At 35.1% G+C, this 22,416-nt stretch overlaps 4 protein-coding genes and 1 pseudogene across 5 annotated transcripts; 3 read left to right on the top strand and 2 right to left on the bottom strand.

Annotated features, from left to right (window-relative positions):
* The first annotated feature begins 2,152 nt into the window (after positions 1 to 2,152).
* Positions 2,153 to 3,740, top strand: LOC106407523. The gene is made up of 3 exons (XM_013848396.3): positions 2,153 to 2,470; positions 2,602 to 2,827; positions 3,130 to 3,740. The coding sequence occupies exons 1-3, from the start codon at positions 2,246 to 2,248 to the stop codon at positions 3,564 to 3,566; spliced, it is 888 nt and encodes a 295-aa protein (XP_013703850.2). The 5' UTR covers positions 2,153 to 2,245; the 3' UTR covers positions 3,567 to 3,740.
* A 799-nt stretch (positions 3,741 to 4,539) lies between these two features.
* Positions 4,540 to 6,619, bottom strand: LOC106410160 (annotated as a pseudogene).
* Positions 6,620 to 6,892: 273 nt separating this feature from the next.
* On the top strand, positions 6,893 to 7,936 carry LOC106410212 (protein ARABIDOPSIS THALIANA ANTHER 7). The gene is made up of 3 exons (XM_013850690.3): positions 6,893 to 7,182; positions 7,426 to 7,598; positions 7,704 to 7,936. The coding sequence occupies exons 1-3, from the start codon at positions 6,973 to 6,975 to the stop codon at positions 7,744 to 7,746; spliced, it is 426 nt and encodes a 141-aa protein (XP_013706144.1). The 5' UTR covers positions 6,893 to 6,972; the 3' UTR covers positions 7,747 to 7,936.
* Positions 7,937 to 14,317: 6,381 nt separating this feature from the next.
* On the top strand, positions 14,318 to 21,127 carry LOC106411449 (probable protein phosphatase 2C 58). 2 transcript variants are annotated; one of them, XM_013852216.3, is made up of 5 exons: positions 14,318 to 14,564; positions 15,038 to 15,280; positions 15,355 to 15,631; positions 15,706 to 15,860; positions 15,947 to 16,291. In XM_013852216.3, the coding sequence occupies exons 1-5, from the start codon at positions 14,532 to 14,534 to the stop codon at positions 16,082 to 16,084; spliced, it is 846 nt and encodes a 281-aa protein (XP_013707670.1). In that variant the 5' UTR covers positions 14,318 to 14,531; the 3' UTR covers positions 16,085 to 16,291. The 2 variants fall into 2 exon arrangements, with proteins under 2 accessions (XP_013707670.1, XP_048619140.1); XM_048763183.1 differs by lacking the exon at positions 15,947 to 16,291 and adding an exon at positions 20,958 to 21,127 and having other exon boundaries at positions 14,320 to 14,564.
* Positions 17,290 to 18,083, bottom strand: LOC106409914 (LYR motif-containing protein 4-like). The gene has a single exon (XM_048763184.1). It carries the CDS (start codon positions 17,670 to 17,672, stop codon positions 17,409 to 17,411), a length of 264 nt encoding a protein of 87 aa, XP_048619141.1. The 5' UTR covers positions 17,673 to 18,083; the 3' UTR covers positions 17,290 to 17,408.
* Positions 21,128 to 22,416: the final 1,289 nt, after the last annotated feature.

The following is a 22,416-nucleotide window of genomic DNA, read 5'->3' on the forward strand; positions in this document are numbered from 1 at the left end:
TTTTTACTTTCTGTTTTTTTACCTCGCTTATGATATGATATGTTCAACATTTTCATGTGAGCGATTGATAGAAAACATCTGTTTAAAACTACAAAGTATTAAACTGTATCTATTGACATCTAAATGTGTAGAGAGATTGCGCTATAACTTCATCGCATTTGCCAAACTTATAAGCATATATACCATCTTTTTTTTAGAAGTAACTAATATGCTTAACGTACTTTTACCAAGTTATCTGAACATCAATTATATATAGCATATTCGACATATCCAAAGTATCTTGTAGTAGATGCGAAAAAGGTTCAGGTAATGCAGATCCACTTTACTTAGACCAAAATATCGTTTTCTTTCTGTAAATACATTAAGCATATACACTACAAGATTTGCATAACTTGGAAATTCAAAGAACTTTAACTTTGTAATGCGAATACATCGTGCTATAAATCAGATTACTATTAATCTTTTTCAGTACAATTTAAAAGAATCAGACTGAAACAAGAAATGTAACATGTTCCAAATATTCTACATAAGCCAATATGAGCTGTTTCCACATTTTCACGTGAGCGGTCTAGAGATAACATCTGTTTCGAACTACAAAGCGATGTAGTAATCTGTATCTATGGTTTGGTAGACATCTAAATTAATACAGAGAAATCACTTTAACTCCATCACCGCATTCGCCAATCATTCTTGCCAAACTTAAGTATATACCATGCTTTTGTAAAAATAACTAATGTGCTTATTTTACCAAAAAAAAAGAAAGAAAAAGAGTTAATGTGCCTAACGTACTTCTACTAAGCATCCGAAAAAGAGTTAATGTGCTTAACGTACTTCTGCTAAGTATCCGAAAATTGATTCTATTAATTAAGCATATTCCACATATCCAAACGTATCTTTTAGTCAATTAAATGATTGTAGTAGATGCGAAAAAGGTTCTTGTAATGCAGATGCACTTTACTGACGTCAAAATGTCGTTTACTTTCTGTAAATACACTACAAGATTTGCATAACTTGGAAACTCAAACAAATTTAATTTTGTAATGTGTGATATATCACGCTAAAAATTTCGTTACAGTTACTTTTTGTCAAAGAAAGATTTGGGAAAAGAATGGTTCTACGGTCCTAATTTTCATAATACCGGCATATTTCCTAATATAAGTTATAATTTTCAGCTAATTTCTCTAATTATTTTATTTTGGTGACATGATAAGGAAAGAAGTATCCCCACCCCATGTAGGCAACCAGGATAAGGCGTTTAGGACAAAAAGACACGTGTATGGCTATCTTCCACGTAGATGTCTTTGTCTCTGTCTGATTTTTGGCACGTGGGTCCCCTTTTCATGATCAGGACGATTCTAGCGAGTGCTTTCCAATAATTAATAATTGTGCTTTTAAAAATCGCATTGCAATAAGTAATACATCTAATTTATGAAGAGTTTCTAAACTTTTGTGTGTGCACCATGGATATATACAAGTCAATCATACAAAATAACTTTTATGTCAAGTAACAAAACTCCTTTCAAGACGCGTGTACTCATTATATAAAAATGTTAACGTAATTTTCTTTAACACATGTACCAATATTAAGTTTTAACGAAAACTTTGGATAGATAATGCATTATGCATAGTAGCTTCTAAAACGTGTTAGTTGCTAATGAATTAGACAAAGAGATATACAATGATAAATTATCTATAATCTAACTCGACACGCTTTGTCTATTTTTCAATTGAGCTTAAGAAAATAGTATATTGATAAATGGCAAGTGTTAAGAATGAATTTAGTACGAAGTTTCGTCTCTGTTAAAAAAAACAGTTTAATTTAGCAAAAGATAATATTTTTATAATAATAATTGAAACGTTCTAGTAATGTTAGGGATCGAGTATATCCGAATCTGTAATGCGGAGTTCTTGTGGTTGGACCATGCTGACGCAGAAACTAGCTGTCTTTAGCCATCAGATCTGACTCAGCTCATAAGATTCTGACACGTTACTTTCATCCAAACTCAAACAGATCATTCGATGCACCTGTTCGCGGCGCCTTGTATTTGTTTCTCCCACTCCTCAGGTGGGTCCTATCTCTATAAGTGTGGGTCCTATCATTTATCCGGGTCCCACATAGGCTTCACTTCCTGACTATATATATCCTTCTAGTTTAATCCTATTTTTCTTCATCCTAAAAAACAAAAGAAGAATTAAAAGAAGGAACAGAGAAACATTTTCATATCTCTCTCTCTTCTCGAAAGCAATGGATCGGCAAAACTCCGATGACATCATGAAGTTTCTCGACGGAATGGCTAGCTCCGACGATGTTTTATTTGGTTTTCTTGACGAAGGGAACCATTCACCAGAGGATTACCCTGATTCCGGTAGCTTCGCCGGCGGCGAAGAATCCGATATGGACAACGATGCCGCCGGTTGCAACTCAGAAGAGAACAAAACGTTTTGGAATGAACAAGAACAACTTCTCCAGGTAATTTTTTTAATATATATATTAGTTGATAAACTCTATAATAGTCTCTTCTTTGATTATAATAAAAAAAAATCAAGTTTTTTTGGTGGGGTATACTTAATTTGGTTTTGGGGTTTATGTTAAATATGTAGGCGACACTGTATAGGACAAGTTCTGTTGAGACAAAGATTCGACAAGCAACCAAAGAAGCGTTGAAAGAAGTGAGATCAAAGGGTTTGCAATGTGTTTGCCGGAGACCGATGACCGGCGGTTGCCGTAGCTGTTTACGCGGCGAAGTGGCTAGCCGTCTCCGAGATGCCGGCTATGATTGCGTCATTTGCAAATCCAAGTGGAGAAGCAATCACGAGATCCCTGCAGGTATAATAAATTATATCCCCATTTTACTCGGTTTTTCAAATTTCCTGTATTTTAATAGTTTCCATCTGATAAAAAAATAGTTTATGAATAAATTAAAAAGATTTGTGTGATTCGATTTATGATTTTTAGAATTAAAGAAATTTTCAAAAACCTTACGTTTGATATGGACTTGTTTTGAAACGTTCAGCCCTCCTTATCACCAAGTCAATGGAATTGTCTAGATATTTGCTTATTGTATCAAGTTGTCATTAATTATAATAATAGTTGGACTAACCATGATATTTATTAATTGAAAATATTAGGCGAGCATGAATTTTTGGAAATCGTGGACAAATCTGGATCAAAGAAAGGCGAGATCCGTGTGGTGATTGAGCTGTCTTTTAGGGCGGAGTTTGAGATGGCGAGAGGTAGTGATGAGTACAAGCGACTCATTGGAATATTACCTGAAGTGTACGTCGGAAAAACAGAAAGGCTAAAATCGCTGATAAAAATACTGTGCACGGCGGCTAAAAAGTGTATGAAAGACAAGAAAATGCACATTGGTCCTTGGAGAAAACACAAGTACATGCAAGCCAAATGGCACGGCACCTGCGAAAGAAAATCCGTGATGCTTGTTGACACGGAGACGGAGGAAGATAAGAGTGTGATGCCAAAGCCTAGAGTTTCTATGTTGAATTATGGTATTTATGGTAATTTATCCTCCGGAATGGGCCGTCCAGCCGCCGTCGCGGTCGTGTGATTATATACATATATAATATATATAGACATACGAATATGATAAGTAGCTTAGGAGGAGAATAAGTGAAATGAGTTTCACATTGAGAGTTTGCGTGGGATTGTATGGCCGATGATTTTGTGCGCCCAAACAGGGCAACTCCTTGGATCCATTATAGTATACGCAATGTTATTTTAACTGAGGTAAATTCTAATTGGCATCCTTAGTCCTTAGACATGAATGGATGATCTACTTGCTGAAGGTTACTTGTAATAATTGTCGAAAGCCAACACGGTTTTGTAAGAGTCACTTAGGCAAATGAACAACGTGAATAAAAAACATGGGCTTTGACTAGTAAACAATTCAGAGGAACAAGTGGAATTAAAAGAAAAAAAGTACAGGGAAAAGAATATGGGTTTTACAGGAATATTTTTTTTTGTGAAAGAAATTAATATATAGCGTCGCAAGGTTGAATAATGGGTATTTAAAATGGGAAGACTTGAAATTGATACGTGCAAGTATCATCGTTTTCCGACAGAGCATTAGGAATCTAAATCAAGGATTACTTAAAAACAAAGATCTGGTACAAATTTGTTGTTTTGTTGAAAAGATAAAGATTATTATTGCGCATGACAAACATGTTTAATAATCCAAGTTTTGACAGAGCATTACAAATCTGAATCAAGGAGTACTTCAAAAAACAAAGGCTGGATTATTGCCCGTATTTGAAAGCCTTAGCGACTCTCCCAACTTTTCTTTACTAGAGTCAATTGACCAATCACAACTTACCACATAACAAAATACACAATTTAGTAAACATATCTCTATCTACTATGAAAATGTACAATTGTCATTCTTTTATGAACGGCGAATCGGTAATTCACACTTAAATGTTTATTTTTTAATATCAGTCTCGACCGAAGATTTATCTATCTGAAGAAGTTTTGCATGAATCATGTTAATACTACAACGTTCTACTTCTACATGTACGTGGGAGAATGATAACAGTTTTTCTTTTGTCGAGAGAATGACAATATAGAAACAGTTCAAAGTTCAAACAGTTTACCAAAACAATAATAATTCAAACACAGTAAAATGGCACATTAATATTAAACTCAACTGTAGAGGAGTTAATACCTTGCCATTATACACTAGACCATGGAACTTATGATAACTTCGAGAACCAATCCTAGAGGACCCATTCCAGGACCAACCGAACCGGCATTATTGCGAGCTCTTACCGGTCCTGGAGCCGGAGCAAAAGCTTCTGAATTAGAAAGAACCACTCCTAGTGGAGTAGGCGCTGGAGACGTCAAAGCCTGATGGACTGGAGAAAGAGTCGGTGACGGGGAAGGGGATGGCTGACGGGGACGGTGGGCATGACCTTGACGGCTAGCTTCTGGTCATTGGGACACTTTTCTGAGCTGCCGCTGATGAAAAAAAACGGACCTGAGCGGCTAAGCACAAAGCGAGAGTCTCCGTCTGATAGAGAAGTTATGGGTGAGTCGTTTTGCATGTGTTGTACTCTTCTTCACTCACCTCCAACACTGAACCTTTTTCCTTGGCGTACTTAAAATCTTGCAGTTGCACCAATTGATATTATCATGCTTTATTACTTTATAATGACATTAATGTGTACAATAAATAGGAGAGAAGAAAGAGACTTACAAAGAGTGTCATTTACTTGAAACCGGTTCCGGTGAGAACAATGAGAATAATCCTCGGAAGGAGTAAGGATCCAACCATTTCTCCCACCAACATAGAACTTGTACCCATTTGATAAGCCTATTGCATTCCCCAAACCCATTAACATCACTATCATCAAGTAAGCATCAAACCTTATGACCAGACCCATCTCTCCAAAACTTAAACTAATAAATCTCAAGTAAGTTACTCTCCTGAACTGTATATTGCTCTTGGGTGCTTGTATGTGTATTTATTGTGAAAGTAGAAATCATAGCCGTTGGATGAAGCCTTTTGGCCGCATCCCATTCGCAAGAGAATATGCAGATTAGTTTGAAGCGTTTCAGTTTTGCTCTTCTCTTTTCTTCACACGTTTTGACATGCAATGGATTTAACGGCTATCTTCTTTTCACACTTTTTATTTACTCCCTTACAAAGCACAAACAGCCATTAGTAAAAACCAGATCTTCTAATTTGATAGTAAGTTATTACAAAACTGAAATAATTAGTTTTTAACTTACCGTTTGTATTTTTTTGTTTATTTTATCCTGGACATGATGAGTATTATTAACTCTGGACAGAAATATGTACAAGTTAGCTAAAAAGGAGTTCAATACAATCAAGTTTTAGTGGGCTAATTAAATGGATCAAGTATGCAATAAGACAGGCTTTCTACTTTTAAAGGCCAACTAGTTCTATTGGAGAATAATATAAATTTTCTTTGGATCAGAATAAATGACCTTCTTCCATGCTTTAAGTGCACGATACGCTTGCTGAAGATGCTGGTTATGGTTTTGGGAATGACTTGTTTGGTGGTGAAGCTTATGGTTTGAGGAATGACGTGTGTGTTGCTGAAGGCTATGCTTTGCGGTTGATACTAAAGAGACATGAAAAAGAAGGAGTGAGAGAAGGGCATGAAATGTAAGAGAGATAGCCATTGAAAGACAAGTTATGGATCATTTGTTTGAAGTTTGTGGATTTATTATACAGAGACACTTTTTACGGTTCAGTCTTTGGAGCAAGGTTTGCTGGATCAAGTAGTCCCATAAGTTCAAGGACTGTCTGAAGTGGTTTAAGTGAGATCTGAGGCTGACACTTGAAGATCCAATCTTAGAGTTGGATTTAGATCACTAACTCGCTTACAACCCAAGTAAACCCAATCTTACTAGTACAATCTTTAGCATAACTCGTAAATATAATTTTGAAGACCAAATCTTAGGGTTGGATTTAGATCTCTTTATTGTTATGTCCCCCAACTTGAGACTTAAAGGACAAGATAAAACATCTACATCCAGTGAGAGACTTTTTCTTATTATGTCCCGACTAGTTGAAAATAAAAATAGATAGTGGGAAATAATCAACTTTTTAGTCTGCTAATTAAACAAAAGAATCTAAACGTGTTAATTAGGCCTACGAAATCGGATGTTACTTAAAAAGCACGAATGTTATATATAGTCCATACGCTACGTATTGAGACCAGATTACATGCAGTAATATGGGCACATGTATTAGATAACAAACGCATGGCATGCGATAAAATCATCCGAGCTGAAAGAGAACTCGGCTAGAATTAATCCGATTTCAGGAGCCATGAGAATTACATGTGTTCATTAAACTAACCATGCATTATAACCTAGAAAATATAAATTAACTGACTACTACATATACATATATAGATACATCGAACTGTGATCACACAAGAATCATCTCTCCTTAATCGCTATAGAGTAATCAGTTAAAGAGACCAATGAAGATACATCGTGCCATAATCCTGGTGACACTCTTGGCCTTGACCAAGACCGCCGTTTCCCAACTTCAATCGATTGAGCAGTGCAGAGAGGTGTTCGACAGTTTCATGCCGTGCATGGGCTTCGTCGAGGGAATCTTCCGGCAACCTTCTCCACAATGCTGCAGAGGCGTGAGCCACTTGAACAACGTCGTCAAGTTCAAGACTCCAGTTACTACTCTTTCTCTATTTACGGTTTTTCTTTTCAGTATAGAGCCGGTCATAGATACAGCCAAGTGAATCACTCGTCTTGGACCCCGAAAATTTTAAGTTAATATATATACACAGATTCCCAAATTATTTTAAAATTCTAATATTAAAGTTCTTACAAATTGTTTATGGCTCTCGGTATCTCAAGGCTGGTCCTTCTTTTCACCATTAGCTATTAGTAATCTGACGTTATATATTAAGCAGCGATCGAGGAAGAATGAGCAGGGGACTGGAGAGTTAGAGAGAGTATGTGAATGCATAGAGATAATGGGAAAAGCAGATCATCTTCCTTTTCTGGCATCCGCCATCAACAATCTTCCTCCCCTTTGTTCTCTTTCTCTCAGCTTTCCTATCTCTGTTGGAATGGACTGTTCTCAGTAATTATTATTCTCCTCTCCATAATTTTTAACCTAAGAATGTTATTTTGTTACAGTTTTCCTATGTGTAAAGGACTAATATTGGAGTATTTTCTTTCATTACAGGTTTAGAAACATGAAGGAACTCGACGCTGAAAAAGTAAACTAGTTACAAGAATATATGAATATTGGAAAGGGAAGACTTGTATCAAAAGTTGATGATATGAAACGAAGAAGACGAGAACGAGTCAAGAACGAGTCAAGAGTTTGTTATGAAACTGTATATTTTCTCATTAATCAATCTGTACACTCTTGTTTCCTTTATATACAAGTGTTCTACTAACTTAAGCCTAACCACATAGTGTGCTAACTTACACCACATAACGGAAACGTATATCAAAGTAGATATACTCTTGATACACCCCCGCAAGCCTTACAAACGAATCAGGGAGGATTGTATAGGCTTGATAAAGACATGCGCGCAAGCATTGTCAAGAACGGTTTCGGATGAAGCGGCTTTGTCAGTATATCTGCAAGTTGATTATCTGCGGTTAGATGAATAGCCTTAAGAGTCCCCTTCTTCAACTGATTGCGAACAATGTGACAATCAATCTCGACGTGTTTGGTACGAGCATGGAAGACCGGATTGGTAGCTAGATAAACCGCAGACTTGTTATCACAAAACAACTTAGCAGTAGTCGTGACAGTAATCTTGAACGCATCAAGAAGTTGCTGAATCCAAATGATATCACGTGTAACATCAGCAAGACTTCTATACTCAGCTTCAGTACTACTTCTACTCACAACCTTCTGCTTCTGTGACTTCCAACAGATAAGAGATGTACCAAGATAAATGCAAAAACCAGACGTTGAGAATCTTGTGTCTTTACAATTACCCCAGTCAGCATCAGCAAAAGCGTTGAGGCACAAGTCAGATTGAGCAGAGTAAAACAGACCAAGACCAGGATCTCCTTTGATGTACTTCAGGATGCGATGAGCCGCCTGAAGATGAATATCAGTTGGGCAATGGAGAAACTGGCCCAGCTTGTGAACAGCAAAAGTGATATCAGGACGAGTGATCGTCAGATAGAGGAGACGACCAATCAGTTCACGATAAGGAGTTGCAGACTCAAGAAGAGTACCAGATTCTGTTGTAAGCTGAACATACGGATCCATAGGAACCGAGCTTGGTTTACACGCCAACAGACCAGTATCTTGAAGCAAATCCAAAGCATATTTGCGTTGACAAATGTAGATACCCTTAGCTGTACGAGCAATTTCCAAGCCAAGAAAGAATCTCATAGGACCAAGGTCTTTAATCTTGAAGTGCGCAGCCAACAAAGCTTTCAAGGAGGCCAATGCGTCAGCATTATTACTTGCAATGGCAATATCATCGACGTAAACAAGAACCGCCAGAAAGCTTGTAGCAGTAGATTTCACAAACAGAGACATGTCTGATTCAGACTGTGTGAAACCATCATCAACAAGAACCTTAGTGAAAGTGAGATTCCATTGGCGAGAAGCCTGTTTTAGACCATATAAGCTCTTGTTCAACTTGCATACTGCATTTGGTGGAAGAACAACACCTGGAGCAGGAGTATAACCTTGGGGAAGGCTCATGTAAATATCCTCATCCAGTGTACTATGAAGAAACGCATTAGAGACATCCATCTGAGAGAGCTCCCATCCTTTAGTAGCAGCCAGGCCCAACATCAGCTTCACAGTAGCCATCTTGACAACAGGGGAAAAAGTTTCAATATAATCAACACCTTCCTGTTGTGTGAAGCCCTTTGCCACAAGACGACCCTTCTTTCGTTCAATAGTCCCATCAGAATTATACTTGATGGTAAACACCCACTTACACCCAATCACATTGACTCCAACAGGAAGCGACACAACTGTGAAAGTTTCATTAGCCTCCATTGCTTGTAACTCATCATTCACAGCTTTCTTCCATTCGTCAGATGCCATGGCTTGTTTAAAAGTTTTGGGTTCGGTTTCAAGAGAATATGAAAGTAGAAAAGAAATAAAAGGTTGGCGTAGTTTATGATAAGAAAGAACAGATGATAAAGGATAAGGGGTCGTGTGTGAAGAAGGTAAAGGATCAGTAGTCTGAAGAAGAGCACAATGGTAATCGGAAAGATAATTTGGAGCTTTAGTCTGACGTTTTGGTCGAGCCATATTAAGAGAAGCATCAACAACACCTGTATCAACAATCTCAGAAGCCAAAGGTGGTACATTTCTAGAATGAGATGCATGAGGAACGAGAACAATCGGATCAGGTGCATGAGGATGAGAGGAACTAGTCGATGAAGATGCATTATGATCAATGGATGCATCCAAATCAGCAGTATAAGGAACAGAGTTAGGTAAAATATAATGAGAAAAGAAATCAGGAATGATAGATGTGGAAGATTTAAGAGGATAAACAGATTCATGGAAGACAACATGACGAGAAATGGACACCGAATTGTTATCTAGATCAAGAAGTTTATAGCCTTTATAACCTGATGGATAGCCTAAGAACAAACAAGGACGAGCCCGAGGTGAAAATTTGTTCCTATCTTTTTGTAAAGTACTCACATAACAAAGGCAACCAAAAGATCGTAAGAGAGAGTAATCAGGTTTTCTCTTTAACAAAACTTCATAAGGAGTGCGATGGTCAAGTAATGGTGAAGGAATTCTATTAATAAGGAAAACAGCAGTTGTTATGCAATCACTCCAGTATAGAAGAGGAACATTGGATTGAAACAAAAGTGCACGAGCAACATTAAGAAGATGTTGATGTTTACGTTCAACCACAGAATTTTGTTCAGGTGTGTATGCACAGGAGAAATAGTGAATCATGCCATTAGTTTTGATAAGTTTCGCAAACCGTAACTCAGGAGCATTATCACTTCTAATAGCCTTGACTCGAACATTGTATTGTGTGTAGACACGCTGAAGAAACTCAGGAAACAGAGTAATAACATCACTTTTTCGTTTGAGTAAATGTATCCAAGTAACACGAGAACAATCATCAACAATAGTCAAAAAATATTTGTAACCTTCAATAGCTTCTTGTGCAAATGGTCCCCAAATATCAAGATGAAGTAAATCAAATGGTTTTAGAGACAAATTGTTATTGAAAGGAAACGATAAACGTTTTTGCTTAGCGAGTGGACAAACAGTACAAGTGGAATGAGAAGGAATGATACAACGTGGAATAGAAAGTTCTGTAGATAAAACTTGTAACTTGGAAGGCGATGGATGACCAAGGCGTTGATGCCAAAGCATACCATCAGCTGACAAGGATCCAGTGAAAGCAGCGGAGATATCTTGTGGAATCAGATCAAGAATGTAAAGATTGTGCTTAAGACTACCCTTCCCAATCGTCAAGCCCTGAGAAAACTCCTGAATATAACAAGAAGTAGGAAAGAAATGAGCAGAGCACTGATTAGAACGCAACAAAGCACTAACACTTACCAAGTTGAAAAAGAATGAGGGAACATGTAAAACATCATAAAGAATCAAAGAATCAGACAAAGCAACAGTTCCAGTATGCAATATGGGAATCCTAGTACCATTTGGCAATGAGACTGTTAAATCAGATGCATGAAATACTTCCCTAAACATGGCACGATCAGAACATACATGACTTGTTGCTCCACTATCAACAATCCAAGAACCATGTGGCAGAGAATTGTATAAAGTGGAAAGACACTGATGTTGAAAGGTAAATGTATGATTTTCAAAACGAAGATTAGTAGAGAGAAATGGTAAAGTACCAGAAGATGATTGACTAGCCATGACACCCTTCTCGGAAACTGTGGAACAAGAAGCAACAGTGGGTTCTGAAACTCTCACGTGTGCCAATATCTGTTGAATAATGGATTGGATTTGAGCTGGTGTGAACTGTGGCATATCTGGAGATGATCCAGAAGAAGATAAGCTCAAAGGAGCTACTGAAGAAGTCAACACATTATCAGTAGATGAACCAGTAGTGATATTAACAACAGTCCTTTGAGTAGATTGAGCTGGTGTGAAAGAAGGCCTAGGTGTATATGTATTAGCACCACGAGGCGTGAAAGAAGACTTGTTGTAGCTGTTCTGAGGTGTTTTATAACCAGGTGGAAAACCATGAAGACGGTAACACTTGTTGACTGTGTGACCCAACTGACCACAGTGAGTACACAATGGACGGTTTCCACGAGGACGGAAAGTATTATAAGCAGCTACATAGTCTTGAGAATCACCAGCATAGTAAGGAGCTTCTGAAGAACGATGTGAATCAGAAGTCTGGAAAGCCACAGTATCAGAACGAATCACCGGTTTGACAGCCCTCTGTCTCTCATCCTGAGCCACCATATTGAATGTTTCTTCAATATTCGGTATTGGTTTGAGCATCAGAATGTGACGACGAGTCTGTTCATAAGATTCATTGAGCCCCATAAGGAACTTAGTAACACGGCTTCGTTGTTGCATCTGCTCCCACAAAATAGCTGCATTGCATTCACAACGACCACAAGTACAGACAGGAAGTTCAATGTAATTCTTGTATTCTTCCCATAAAGTGATCAGCTCAGTATAGTACTGAGTGACATCCATTGAACCCTGTTGAATAGTACTCAGGCGTTGCTCAATCTCATAGACACGAGGAGCGTCATCCTGTTTGAAACGAGTAAGCAAATTCTTCCAAATACTCTCAGCAGTCGACATGAATAACAAGCTTTGACCAATCTTCTTATCAACAGAATTCATAAGCCATGTAGCAACCATATCATTGCATCTAGACCAAGATCCTGAAGTTCTAGATTCATCAGGAGGTTTAGGAATTGTACCGTCGATGAAACCAAGCTTGTTACGCACATTGAGAGCCATACGTACGGATCGCTTCCAAGAATGAAAGTCCGCACCGGAACTGAGACGATCAGTCACCAACTGAAGACCAGCATGATCGTTGTTGTGAAGAAAGAAAGGATTCTCGTATTGATCGATGGTTGAACGTTGTGGATTAGCGGGATCGGCTGGAAATGGATGAATATTAGCCATGATGTGTGAAGAGACGATGAAGCGAAATGAGGCGAGATGAAACGAGATGAATGATGATGAATTTTGATGAATCGTGAAGAATGAAAGTGAAACGAGATGAATGAGGAGGAATCGATGATGGCGGAGTGAGAATCGACGATGAAACGATGAAACGAGATGAACAATGAGCTCAAACTGAGTCAACTCGGAGGAAATGGAAGAAATCGATGATAAGTTGAGCAAGATACTCAAAAAACGGAAGAAGCTGAATGAGAAGAAGCTGAATACTGGATAAACTCATGATCGGAGAGGCTCTGATACCATATCAAAAGTTGATGATATGAAACGAAGAAGACGAGAACGAGTCAAGAACGAGTCAATAGTTTGTTATGAAACTGTATATTTTCTCATTAATCAATCTGTACACTCTTGTTTCCTTTATATACAAGTGTTCTACTAACTTAAGCCTAACCACATAGTGTGCTAACTTACACCACATAACGGAAACGTATATCAAAGTAGATATACTCTTGATAACTTGTAATAGCTATCTGTGTATGATATAGGAGTATAATTTAGCTTATTGTATTAGTGACTAGTCTTAAAAAGCAAGCAAATGTTAAGTTCTATAAGCGGTTATATATAAGTATAATGTGTATTATAATCAGCTGGCTTCTACTTTTATAGTTCTTAATATCATTATGATACAGTGACCATTATTATGTACAGAAAAAGAGTAATTAGTGTCTGTCCATTAAGCAAGAATTTTTTTCTCGGCGAGTAAATATGTGAGATGAAAATGATGGCTCAAATTGGTGAATTAATCGCATTATACTTGAGAAGAATATGAAATAATCAAGAAAGAGCGATTACAACTGACCACTAATCGTCGAGTACTACTTTTATGTGTGTGATTGGTATACCAATGACGAAAACCTTGATTAGACATATCACCAACTCTTTGATCATAGATCATTATCCTCTTAGCGATAAAAATTAACAAAATCTTTGGGATATATAATTGGGTTTTGAAAAAATGACCAATTTGAGTTTCCATCACACTACGTATAATATACAAAGAAAGCGTTTTAACATATGATTCTATTGTTATTTGCTTGACGAAACAAACCAAATTAAGATTAGGAAAAACTGAAGGGATGTCACTCTAAAGGACGAAGACTTGGAAGGAACGAAGAAGACACTCCAAAGTGAATCTATTGAATGAGCCGACATGAATTTATGGAGAATAAGAAAATGAAACATAAGTATTGTATGTAGTACTTGGCTGCTACATGTATAAGGAAAACGGCATCTTTCATAAAACAAAAAATAAATATCTATAGTCGTAAATTAATGGTTTGATTAATATTTTTAATAAACCTGAAAATTAACAGTAGTATCGAATCAGATTCATAAGAGTATCTCAAATGTATGATTCTATATTTTCCTCTAAAATAGAAATTTCTATGTTAGAGTTGGATTTGCTCCAATGTATGACTTTATAATAGAGTTACTCTATTTTAGAAAAAAATATAGAGGAATGTTACTTTTTACCACTATATTTAAAGATGAAGATAGCACATCTCTATTTTTTTTTATATATAAATAGAGATTTGGAGATCGTCTAACAAGGTACTTGAGTTTACAACAACAAAAAAAAAAAAACATACTTAAAATATTGAACTTTTAAGAAAGTGTTAAAGCAATGGGATTAATGAAATATTTATTGTGATAAAATAACAGAAGAAGAAAAGTCGTGGGAGAAGAGTACGAGTTGGCATTGGCCGACGCAGCCGAAACTGTTACTGTCACCGCCAGTTCACATTTTCTTACATCAAAGTCAAAAGACCATTCCTGTCATAAATAAACCCATCACTCTCTCTCTCTGGTTTTACTTGGATCATCTCAGACGAAGACAAAGGGAGTCGAGGGTGTTTTCTTAGAATGGCAGGCAGAGAAATTCTCCATAAGATGAAGGTACTAATTGGCTTATCTTATTTGATCTGATCTGATCTGATCTGGTCTGTTGTCGGTTACCCTTTTCTTGGTTGGCCTTTGATTTGATTCGTTTTAGTTATTTTCTGTCTGCACTTGGAATCAGCTTCTCTGATGTTAGAAGTTTTATCTTTTGCCTAAAGTTAAAGGTCTGAGCTTTTTGTTGATCCATCGAAAATTCATGAGTTCTTTGATTAAATTCGACTCACATGTTAGTTAGCCTATTATGAAGATTCTGTGCAAAGATAGTAGTTAAAGGTCTGAGCTTTTTGTTTACGATACTGTCCTCTGTTTTGGTTATGATAGTGTGCTCTGTTTAAAGGTCTGAGCGTTTTTGTTTAAAGGTCTGCAAGGTTCTCACTTTCATGTCTGGTGGATAGAATCTTTGATCTTGTGTGATTGCAGTATTAAAATACTCTTTATTGTTTTGCTCTGTTTTATTATTAACCCTAAAGGCTGGGATCTGCGGAGCAGCTCCTGACATGGGAAGAGGCAAAAGCAAGATGTGGAAGAACATCACTCACGGGTTCCACTTTATCAAGGGCAAATCAAACCATCCCATGGAGGACTACGTAGTCTCCGAATTCAAGAAAGTCGACGGCCACGAACTCGGTTTGTTCGCCATCTTTGATGGTCACTTGGGTCATGATGTTGCCAAGTACTTGCAGACCAATCTCTTTGACAACATTCTTCAAGAGGTAAGTAAAAAAAAAAAAATCTTAACTTGCCTAAAAAAGGTGAATTAACACTGACTGTTGCTTATTGTTCTCAGAAGGAGTTTTGGACTGATACGGAGAACGCTATAAGAAACGCTTACAGATCAACAGACGCAGTGATACTTCAGCAGTCTCTCAAGCTTGGTAAAGGCGGATCGACGGCTGTAACGGGGATCTTAATCGATGGTCAGAAGCTAGTGGTTGCTAACGTTGGAGACTCGAGGGCGGTGATGTCTAAGAACGGCGTTGCGCATCAGCTCTCGGTTGATCACGAGCCAAGCAAGGAGAGGAAAGATATAGAGAAGCGAGGTGGCTTTGTATCAAACATTCCAGGTAAAAAGAAGCTCTGTCTGTGTATATTATTACGTTTCTTGACTAGCTAACTAACGTTTCTTGAAGTGTTGCAGGGGATGTTCCACGTGTAGATGGACAGTTAGCGGTTGCTAGAGCGTTTGGAGATAAGAGCTTGAAGATACATTTGAGCTCAGAGCCGGATATTACGCACCAGGCAATTGATGAGCAGACTGAGTTCATAGTTTTCGCGAGTGATGGTATATGGAAGGCAAGTTTAGTGACTTTGGTATCTTGTGTGTTTGATGTAGTGACCCCCACCCCCCCCCAGTTTCTTTCTAACATGGTTAAGTGCAGGTAATGTCGAACCAAGAAGCGGTTGATGTGATCAAGAGTGTCAAAGATCCGCAAGCAGCAGCAAAGCACTTGATAGAGGTAGCTATATCTAAGAAGAGCAAAGACGACATCTCCTGTATCGTTGTCAAGTTCCACTAGTATCTTCTTCTTTTTTCAGAGCTTTTGTCTATAAATTACCATCAAGTTTCCAAGATAGAGATGTATTTTTAAAGTTGTCTGTAAAATGAAATTTCTTTTAAAGTTGTCTAAAATCAGTAATGAAATCTCTCAGAATATGTATATTATGTTAGTAATGTGTTTGTTTCCTCTACAAACCACTAATAATACGTTGTACCATTTCTAATACATTTTGCTATTTTACTCTAAAATTATAATACGAATGAATTTGAACCAATGTATTTTCTTATAATAATATTGTTTTCAATATAGAATAACAATAGAGATTACTATTTTTTCATCTAAATATAGAAGAAAAAAATATAAAAAAAATTCAGAGAGAAATAACAATAAATTAGAGTAAAACCGCATCTAAGTTGTATTATAGAATTAAAATAACAATGAGTTGGAAATGTTTTTGGTAACAATATCGAGTGGAAGGACAAGTTTGAAGCAGTGGTTTTTAAGTTCCAATCATGTGATGGAATCGATATGCAGATAATGTTAGAGCATCTCCAATGGTGTTAGCACCATTGGAGTCCTTATAATTATTAAACTAATATATATATTTTTTTAGAATAGTTAAAGACTCTAATCAAAATAGTATGTCCAATGGTGTTCTTTAATTTGGAGTCCTTAGCGATAAAAAAATATTAAATTTAAAAACATGTAAAATTTAAAATTTTATTTATTACATAATTAAATATTAAGATACAATAATTATTAATCTTCATCACCAAATTTGTTCCAAATATTTTCAATTAAATCATTTTTCAATTGTTCATGTATATGAACAAGAGTTATATATGTTCATTACATACTCTCTTTTGTTTTGATCTTCTGTGATCTTGTTGCTTAAAACTCAAAACGGTTCTTATTATGGAAAACCAACACAAGCAACAATATTGCTGTTGTTCTTTACATAATATTCTTCTCCCAAATATTCTGACAAGAGATCAATAATGTATTTGAATCCAGAGATTTATAACCTAACAACATCAGTGTTATTAAGCTACAGAAACTACAGAAAAGCTGGGAACATTTAAAGCTGAGAACATTTCAATGCAAACAACTGCAGAACTGTGTGAGATTTTATTATTAAGAACAATCAGCAAAAAGGACTCTTTATCTCTTCGCTCTAATACAAGATTATTCTCTTCACTTAATAAAGGTCTGATGCCACAAAAATTACATGAGAATCACACAAAGCAAATGTCTCATAGTTGGGAAAGAACTAAGAAACATGACCAATAACAATAACAAATAGCTTTGGGAGTGTATTAAAAGTGACAAACATACGTATCCACTACTGAAGCTTGAGTTCCATGATGTTCTTGGTCTTGGGAGGATATGCCAAGTAAACCTTCACCACCCTCTCTACAACCTCCAGCTGCTTCTTACCTTCAGCATAAGCCTCCTCCACCTTAGAATGATCAGTGAGATTCTTGTTCATGCAGAACCCATCCAAGGTCCTTCGCTTAGCGTACTCCCTGATGTTGTAGTCAGGGTACTGACGCCCTGCCCGAAGCAGGGAACGACAGAGGCTGATGACTTGACCTTTATCTACCATCGCATGGAATGGAAACTAACACCTTTATAGTACAAACACGTTAAAAGGAATACAGGAAAGTGATTAGCAGTGCCAAAAACAAAAGAGAATGAGTCAAGATAAGGGCTAAAGACACAAACTTTGAGAACTGTCGAGAAGATTTTATAGACAGTGCAATTTGATTTAAGGAAAAAAAGAACCAAATTTCTCCAGGAAACCAAACATTAAACACAAGCTTCATTGAAAACTATGCTAAAGAAGAAATAGAAAACCAAAACGTTTAAACAAAACCGATTAAATTGACTCTAAAACAACCACATATTAAAGGGAATGCAACAAGATGATTCATAGATAGTGTGGATTTGTATAAAAGCAAAAAAGAACCAAACTTTCTCTCCAGAAAATCAAACTAGTGAGGATATTCACTTATCAACATTTAATATCTAACATTAGCAAACAAACGCTTCATTGAAAAATATGCTAAAGAAGCAATAAAAAAAAAACTTTGAGAACTGTCGAGAAGATTTTATAGACAGTGCAATTTGATTTAAGGAAAAAAAGAACCAAATTTCTCCAGGAAACCAAACATTAAACACAAGCTTCATTGAAAACTATGCTAAAGAAGAAATAGAAAACCAAAACGTTTAAACAAAACCGATTAAATTGACTCTAAAACAACCACATATTAAAGGGAATGCAACAAGATGATTCATAGACAGTGTGGATTTGTATAAAAGCAAAAAAGAACAAAACTTTCTCTCCAGAAAATCAAACTAGTGAGGATATTCACTTATCAGCATTTAATATCTAACATTAGCAAACAAAAGCTTCATTGAAAAATATGCTAAAGAAGCAATAAAATTTTTTTTTTAAAACAAAACCGATTAAATTGTATCTAAAACAACCTCCTTAGACAATCAAAAGAAGAAACTTAACAGCAGACATACAACTAAAGTCCAAAACTCCACGAAAATTTATAGAATTGCAGACACAAACAAGAACATCTAATTCACAGAAGAGGATCCAATCAAATTCTCACCAACTATTATACCAAATAAGAATAGAATTTGAGGAAACGAAACTCCAAGTTCGTATAAACGAACAATTTTTTTTTCTCGCCTTTGTCGGATTTGTCGCCAAGAGAAATCAACAAGAGCACAATCGCCTTTCTCGCCGAGAGGAAAGCTTTTTTTCTCGCCTTCGTCGCCTTTCTCGCCAAGAGAAATCAAGAACTGCACAATTGCCTCTTTGTGGCCGAGATCAAAATTTTTTCTCTCGTGTTGAATCGAAATAAAATGTTTTTCTCTCCAAACCAAACACAATACTCTCCCCACCCAACGCCAAGCCGCCACGTCTATAAGGATTTAGTCCTTAAAATCCTTATTTACGGACCAGTCCTTAGTTAACTAAGTGTTTATATTGTTATTATAATGCTAATAACCTAGGATTAAGAGCTAAGAATTCTTCTTCATCCCCCGTTGCGGGTGCTCTTAGGATGTTTAGTAGTTGTCCTAATTTTCTGTATCACCTTATTCACATGTATAAATTGGATATTGTAAACAATATTTAAGAATCAATGAAATGACGTTAAAATGTTTAGATGGGTCTTCCTCATACTATTATATCATTATGAGATGTATTTTATGTAATGATATAGGTTTTTGTAATTTTTATAAGCTGTCACGAGATTTATTCGAATTTTCGTTTTAGAAAAAAAAAAAACAAACCATGAGGAAGAAGCCAAATAAAAAATTAAACTGGATAGTATAAGATTTGAACTAATTCGATGTGTCTTTAACAAAAAAAAAAACTAATTCGATGTGAACTTATTTAATCAGAACTTACTCGATTAGAAATTTTGGCATCACCTAACACAATTATTTTTCATCCAACATTACCAAGGGTATTATATTTTTGGCATGTGTCCATGTGTCAAAATTCTTTTTACACTTTAAAAAATCTCTGGGAAATTGACAAAAGATATTGAAAATGGTTGGTTGGATGTAACAAGTTGGATGTAACAAGTGTACTTGATTTAATTTATATCTACAACCATAAAAATTATTAATCAAGTTTAATTTAGTTTTTAAAGTTAAAACTAAAAAAGTTAAAAAAAATGGTAGCAGAAACTTTATTTTCTATATCAGCCGACCAGGAGATAGCTTAGCCGGATACTTATCTGACCCACACAATGATAGATCTCAGATAGGATATGTGTTTATACACAGTGGGGCTGCCGTACACACCATTGCAAGTGTAGCCGGCCTGTTTGTCGGTGACTGTAAAAAATATTGCTGTAAAAATATATTTTACATTTTCTTTTTTTTTTCATTTAATTCTTACGACAACATAATATACAACTATATCAAAAAATTACACATAATAAATTCTACAATAATATTTCTACAATCTAATCAATTATCTACATTATAACCTTAGATTCTCAAAAGTCAATTGTTGGAGCTTCTATGCGCGGTATTTATTAGTGCTTGAATCCTATCCTATGGTTTAGAGATTTAGATATATAAACACTATAGTTTTGAACAATAACTCATTTCTCATGCGAATATAAACAAGCCTGGAAATTAAAAAAGAACAAACCTAACCAACATTTTTTTTTGAAAAAAAAAATCAACTTATAGTTTTTACTTATTTTAGCAATGCTCATCAAATAACAAAAAAAAAGCTAGTTTAAGATCTGCATTTGTGCGAAATAGAGACTGTATATACAAATTATTTTTACACCAAATTTCTTATTTTACATTTTTATATGAAATAACAAAATAATAAATATATATTGAATAATTAAAAAACTACTAACTATTACATATATATAATTAAATTGGCACAATCATAGAAACCAAACCAATCACTCTTGTTTATTGACAATCATTTTGTTGTAAATAAATCTAAACAATCATTTTTATCTATTATGTATGGTATATAATCAAATTTAAATGATATTAACATAGTTATATAGTATATTTTCAATATAACTATCTATTAAATGAAATTTCCTAATCAATATGATCATCTGTATTTTTATGGATAGTTAGCGGTTGAGACAGAGTTTAAAGATACATCTGAGCCAAGAACAAGATATCACACACCATGCAATTGATAAGCAGACTGAGTTTTATTGATTTTGCGAGTGATGATATCTGGAAGGCAAGTTTAGTGACTTGGTATCTTGTGTTTTGATGTAGTCTCAGTTTCTTCTAACATGGTGGATATTTTAACTACAGGTAATGTCGAACCAAGAAGCGGTTGATGTGATCAAGAGTGTCAAAGATATTTTAACTACAGGTAATGTCGAACCAAGAAGCGGTTGATGTGATCAAGAGTGTCAAAGATCCACAAGCAGCAGCAAAGCACTTGATAGAAGTAGCTATATCTAAGAAGAGCAAAGACGACATCTCATGTATCGTTGTCAAGTTTTACTAGTTTTTTTTTTTTCCAGAGAGCCTTTGTTTATAAATTATCATCACGTTTGAAAGATAGAGATGTATTTTAAAGTTGTTTATAAAATCAGTAATGAAATTTCTCAGAATATGTATTATGTATTATGTTAGTAATGCATGTGTTTGTTTCCTCTATAAACCACTATTTTCTCTAAAAAAAAATCATAATACAAATGAAATTTGGTCCAATGTATTTTCTTATAATAATATTGCTTTAAATATAGAATAACAATAGAGATTACTATTTTTTCATCTAAATATAGAAAAATAAATAATAATTTTATTTTAGAAAAAGAAATAACAATAAATTAGGAGTAAATTGCATCTAAATTCTATTATAGAATTAAAATAACAATGAGTTGGAAATGTTTTTAGTAACATATCAAATGGAAGGGCAAGTTTGAAGCGGTGGTTTTTAAATTCCAGTCATGTGATGGAATCGATGTGCAGGTAAACAGTTTTAAGAATCAATTTGATAAAATTTAGTAGTTGTCCTAATTTTTTGTATCACATTGTTCACATGTATGAATTGGATATTGTAAACAGTTTTAAGAATCAATGAAATGACGTTAAAATGTTTCGATGGTCTTCTCATATTATATTATTATGAGATGTCTTTTATGTAATGAATATAATGATATAGGTTTTTGTTATTTTTAAAGCTGTAACGAGGTTTATTCGAATCTATTTTAGAAAATACAAACCATGAGGAAGAAGCCAAAAAATATATTAAATTGGACAGTACACGATTTTAACTTATTCGACGTGAACTTACTTAATCAGAACTTATGGCATCACCTAACACAATTATTTTTCGTCCAATTTTATAGTTATGGCATGTGAATTATGGCACGTGACCATGTGATGCAAATATTTCAATTATTTAGTTTATTTTTTATTTTAAGGTTATTTTATGTTTTTTTATATATAGCTATCTAGGCTTAAATTTGTAGACATATCTTATATATTAAAACAGAAGTCACAACTTTGATTCATGTGTGTTTTTTAAAAAAATTGACCTAATGGACATATTCCTAAAAAATCATGTTACATTTAATCTTTAATCTTATCATTTCAATTTTGGGCCTACCAGAAATTTTTATTGAGCTATCAATAATTAGATTTAAACAATAGATGATCCATTGGATTTATAGATAGTATAAATTAAATAGATATAATTTAATGTTGTAATACTATAACTTCATATGTTAATTATTTAAATATTTATCGATGTTAATTTTTAAATTTATAAATATTTTTTTAAATAACAAAAATCATATTATATAACAACGGTTGATATTTAC

Source organism: Brassica napus, chromosome C7 (assembly GCF_020379485.1).
Source record: "Brassica napus cultivar Da-Ae chromosome C7, Da-Ae, whole genome shotgun sequence".
Taxonomy (NCBI): Eukaryota; Viridiplantae; Streptophyta; class Magnoliopsida; order Brassicales; family Brassicaceae; genus Brassica; species Brassica napus.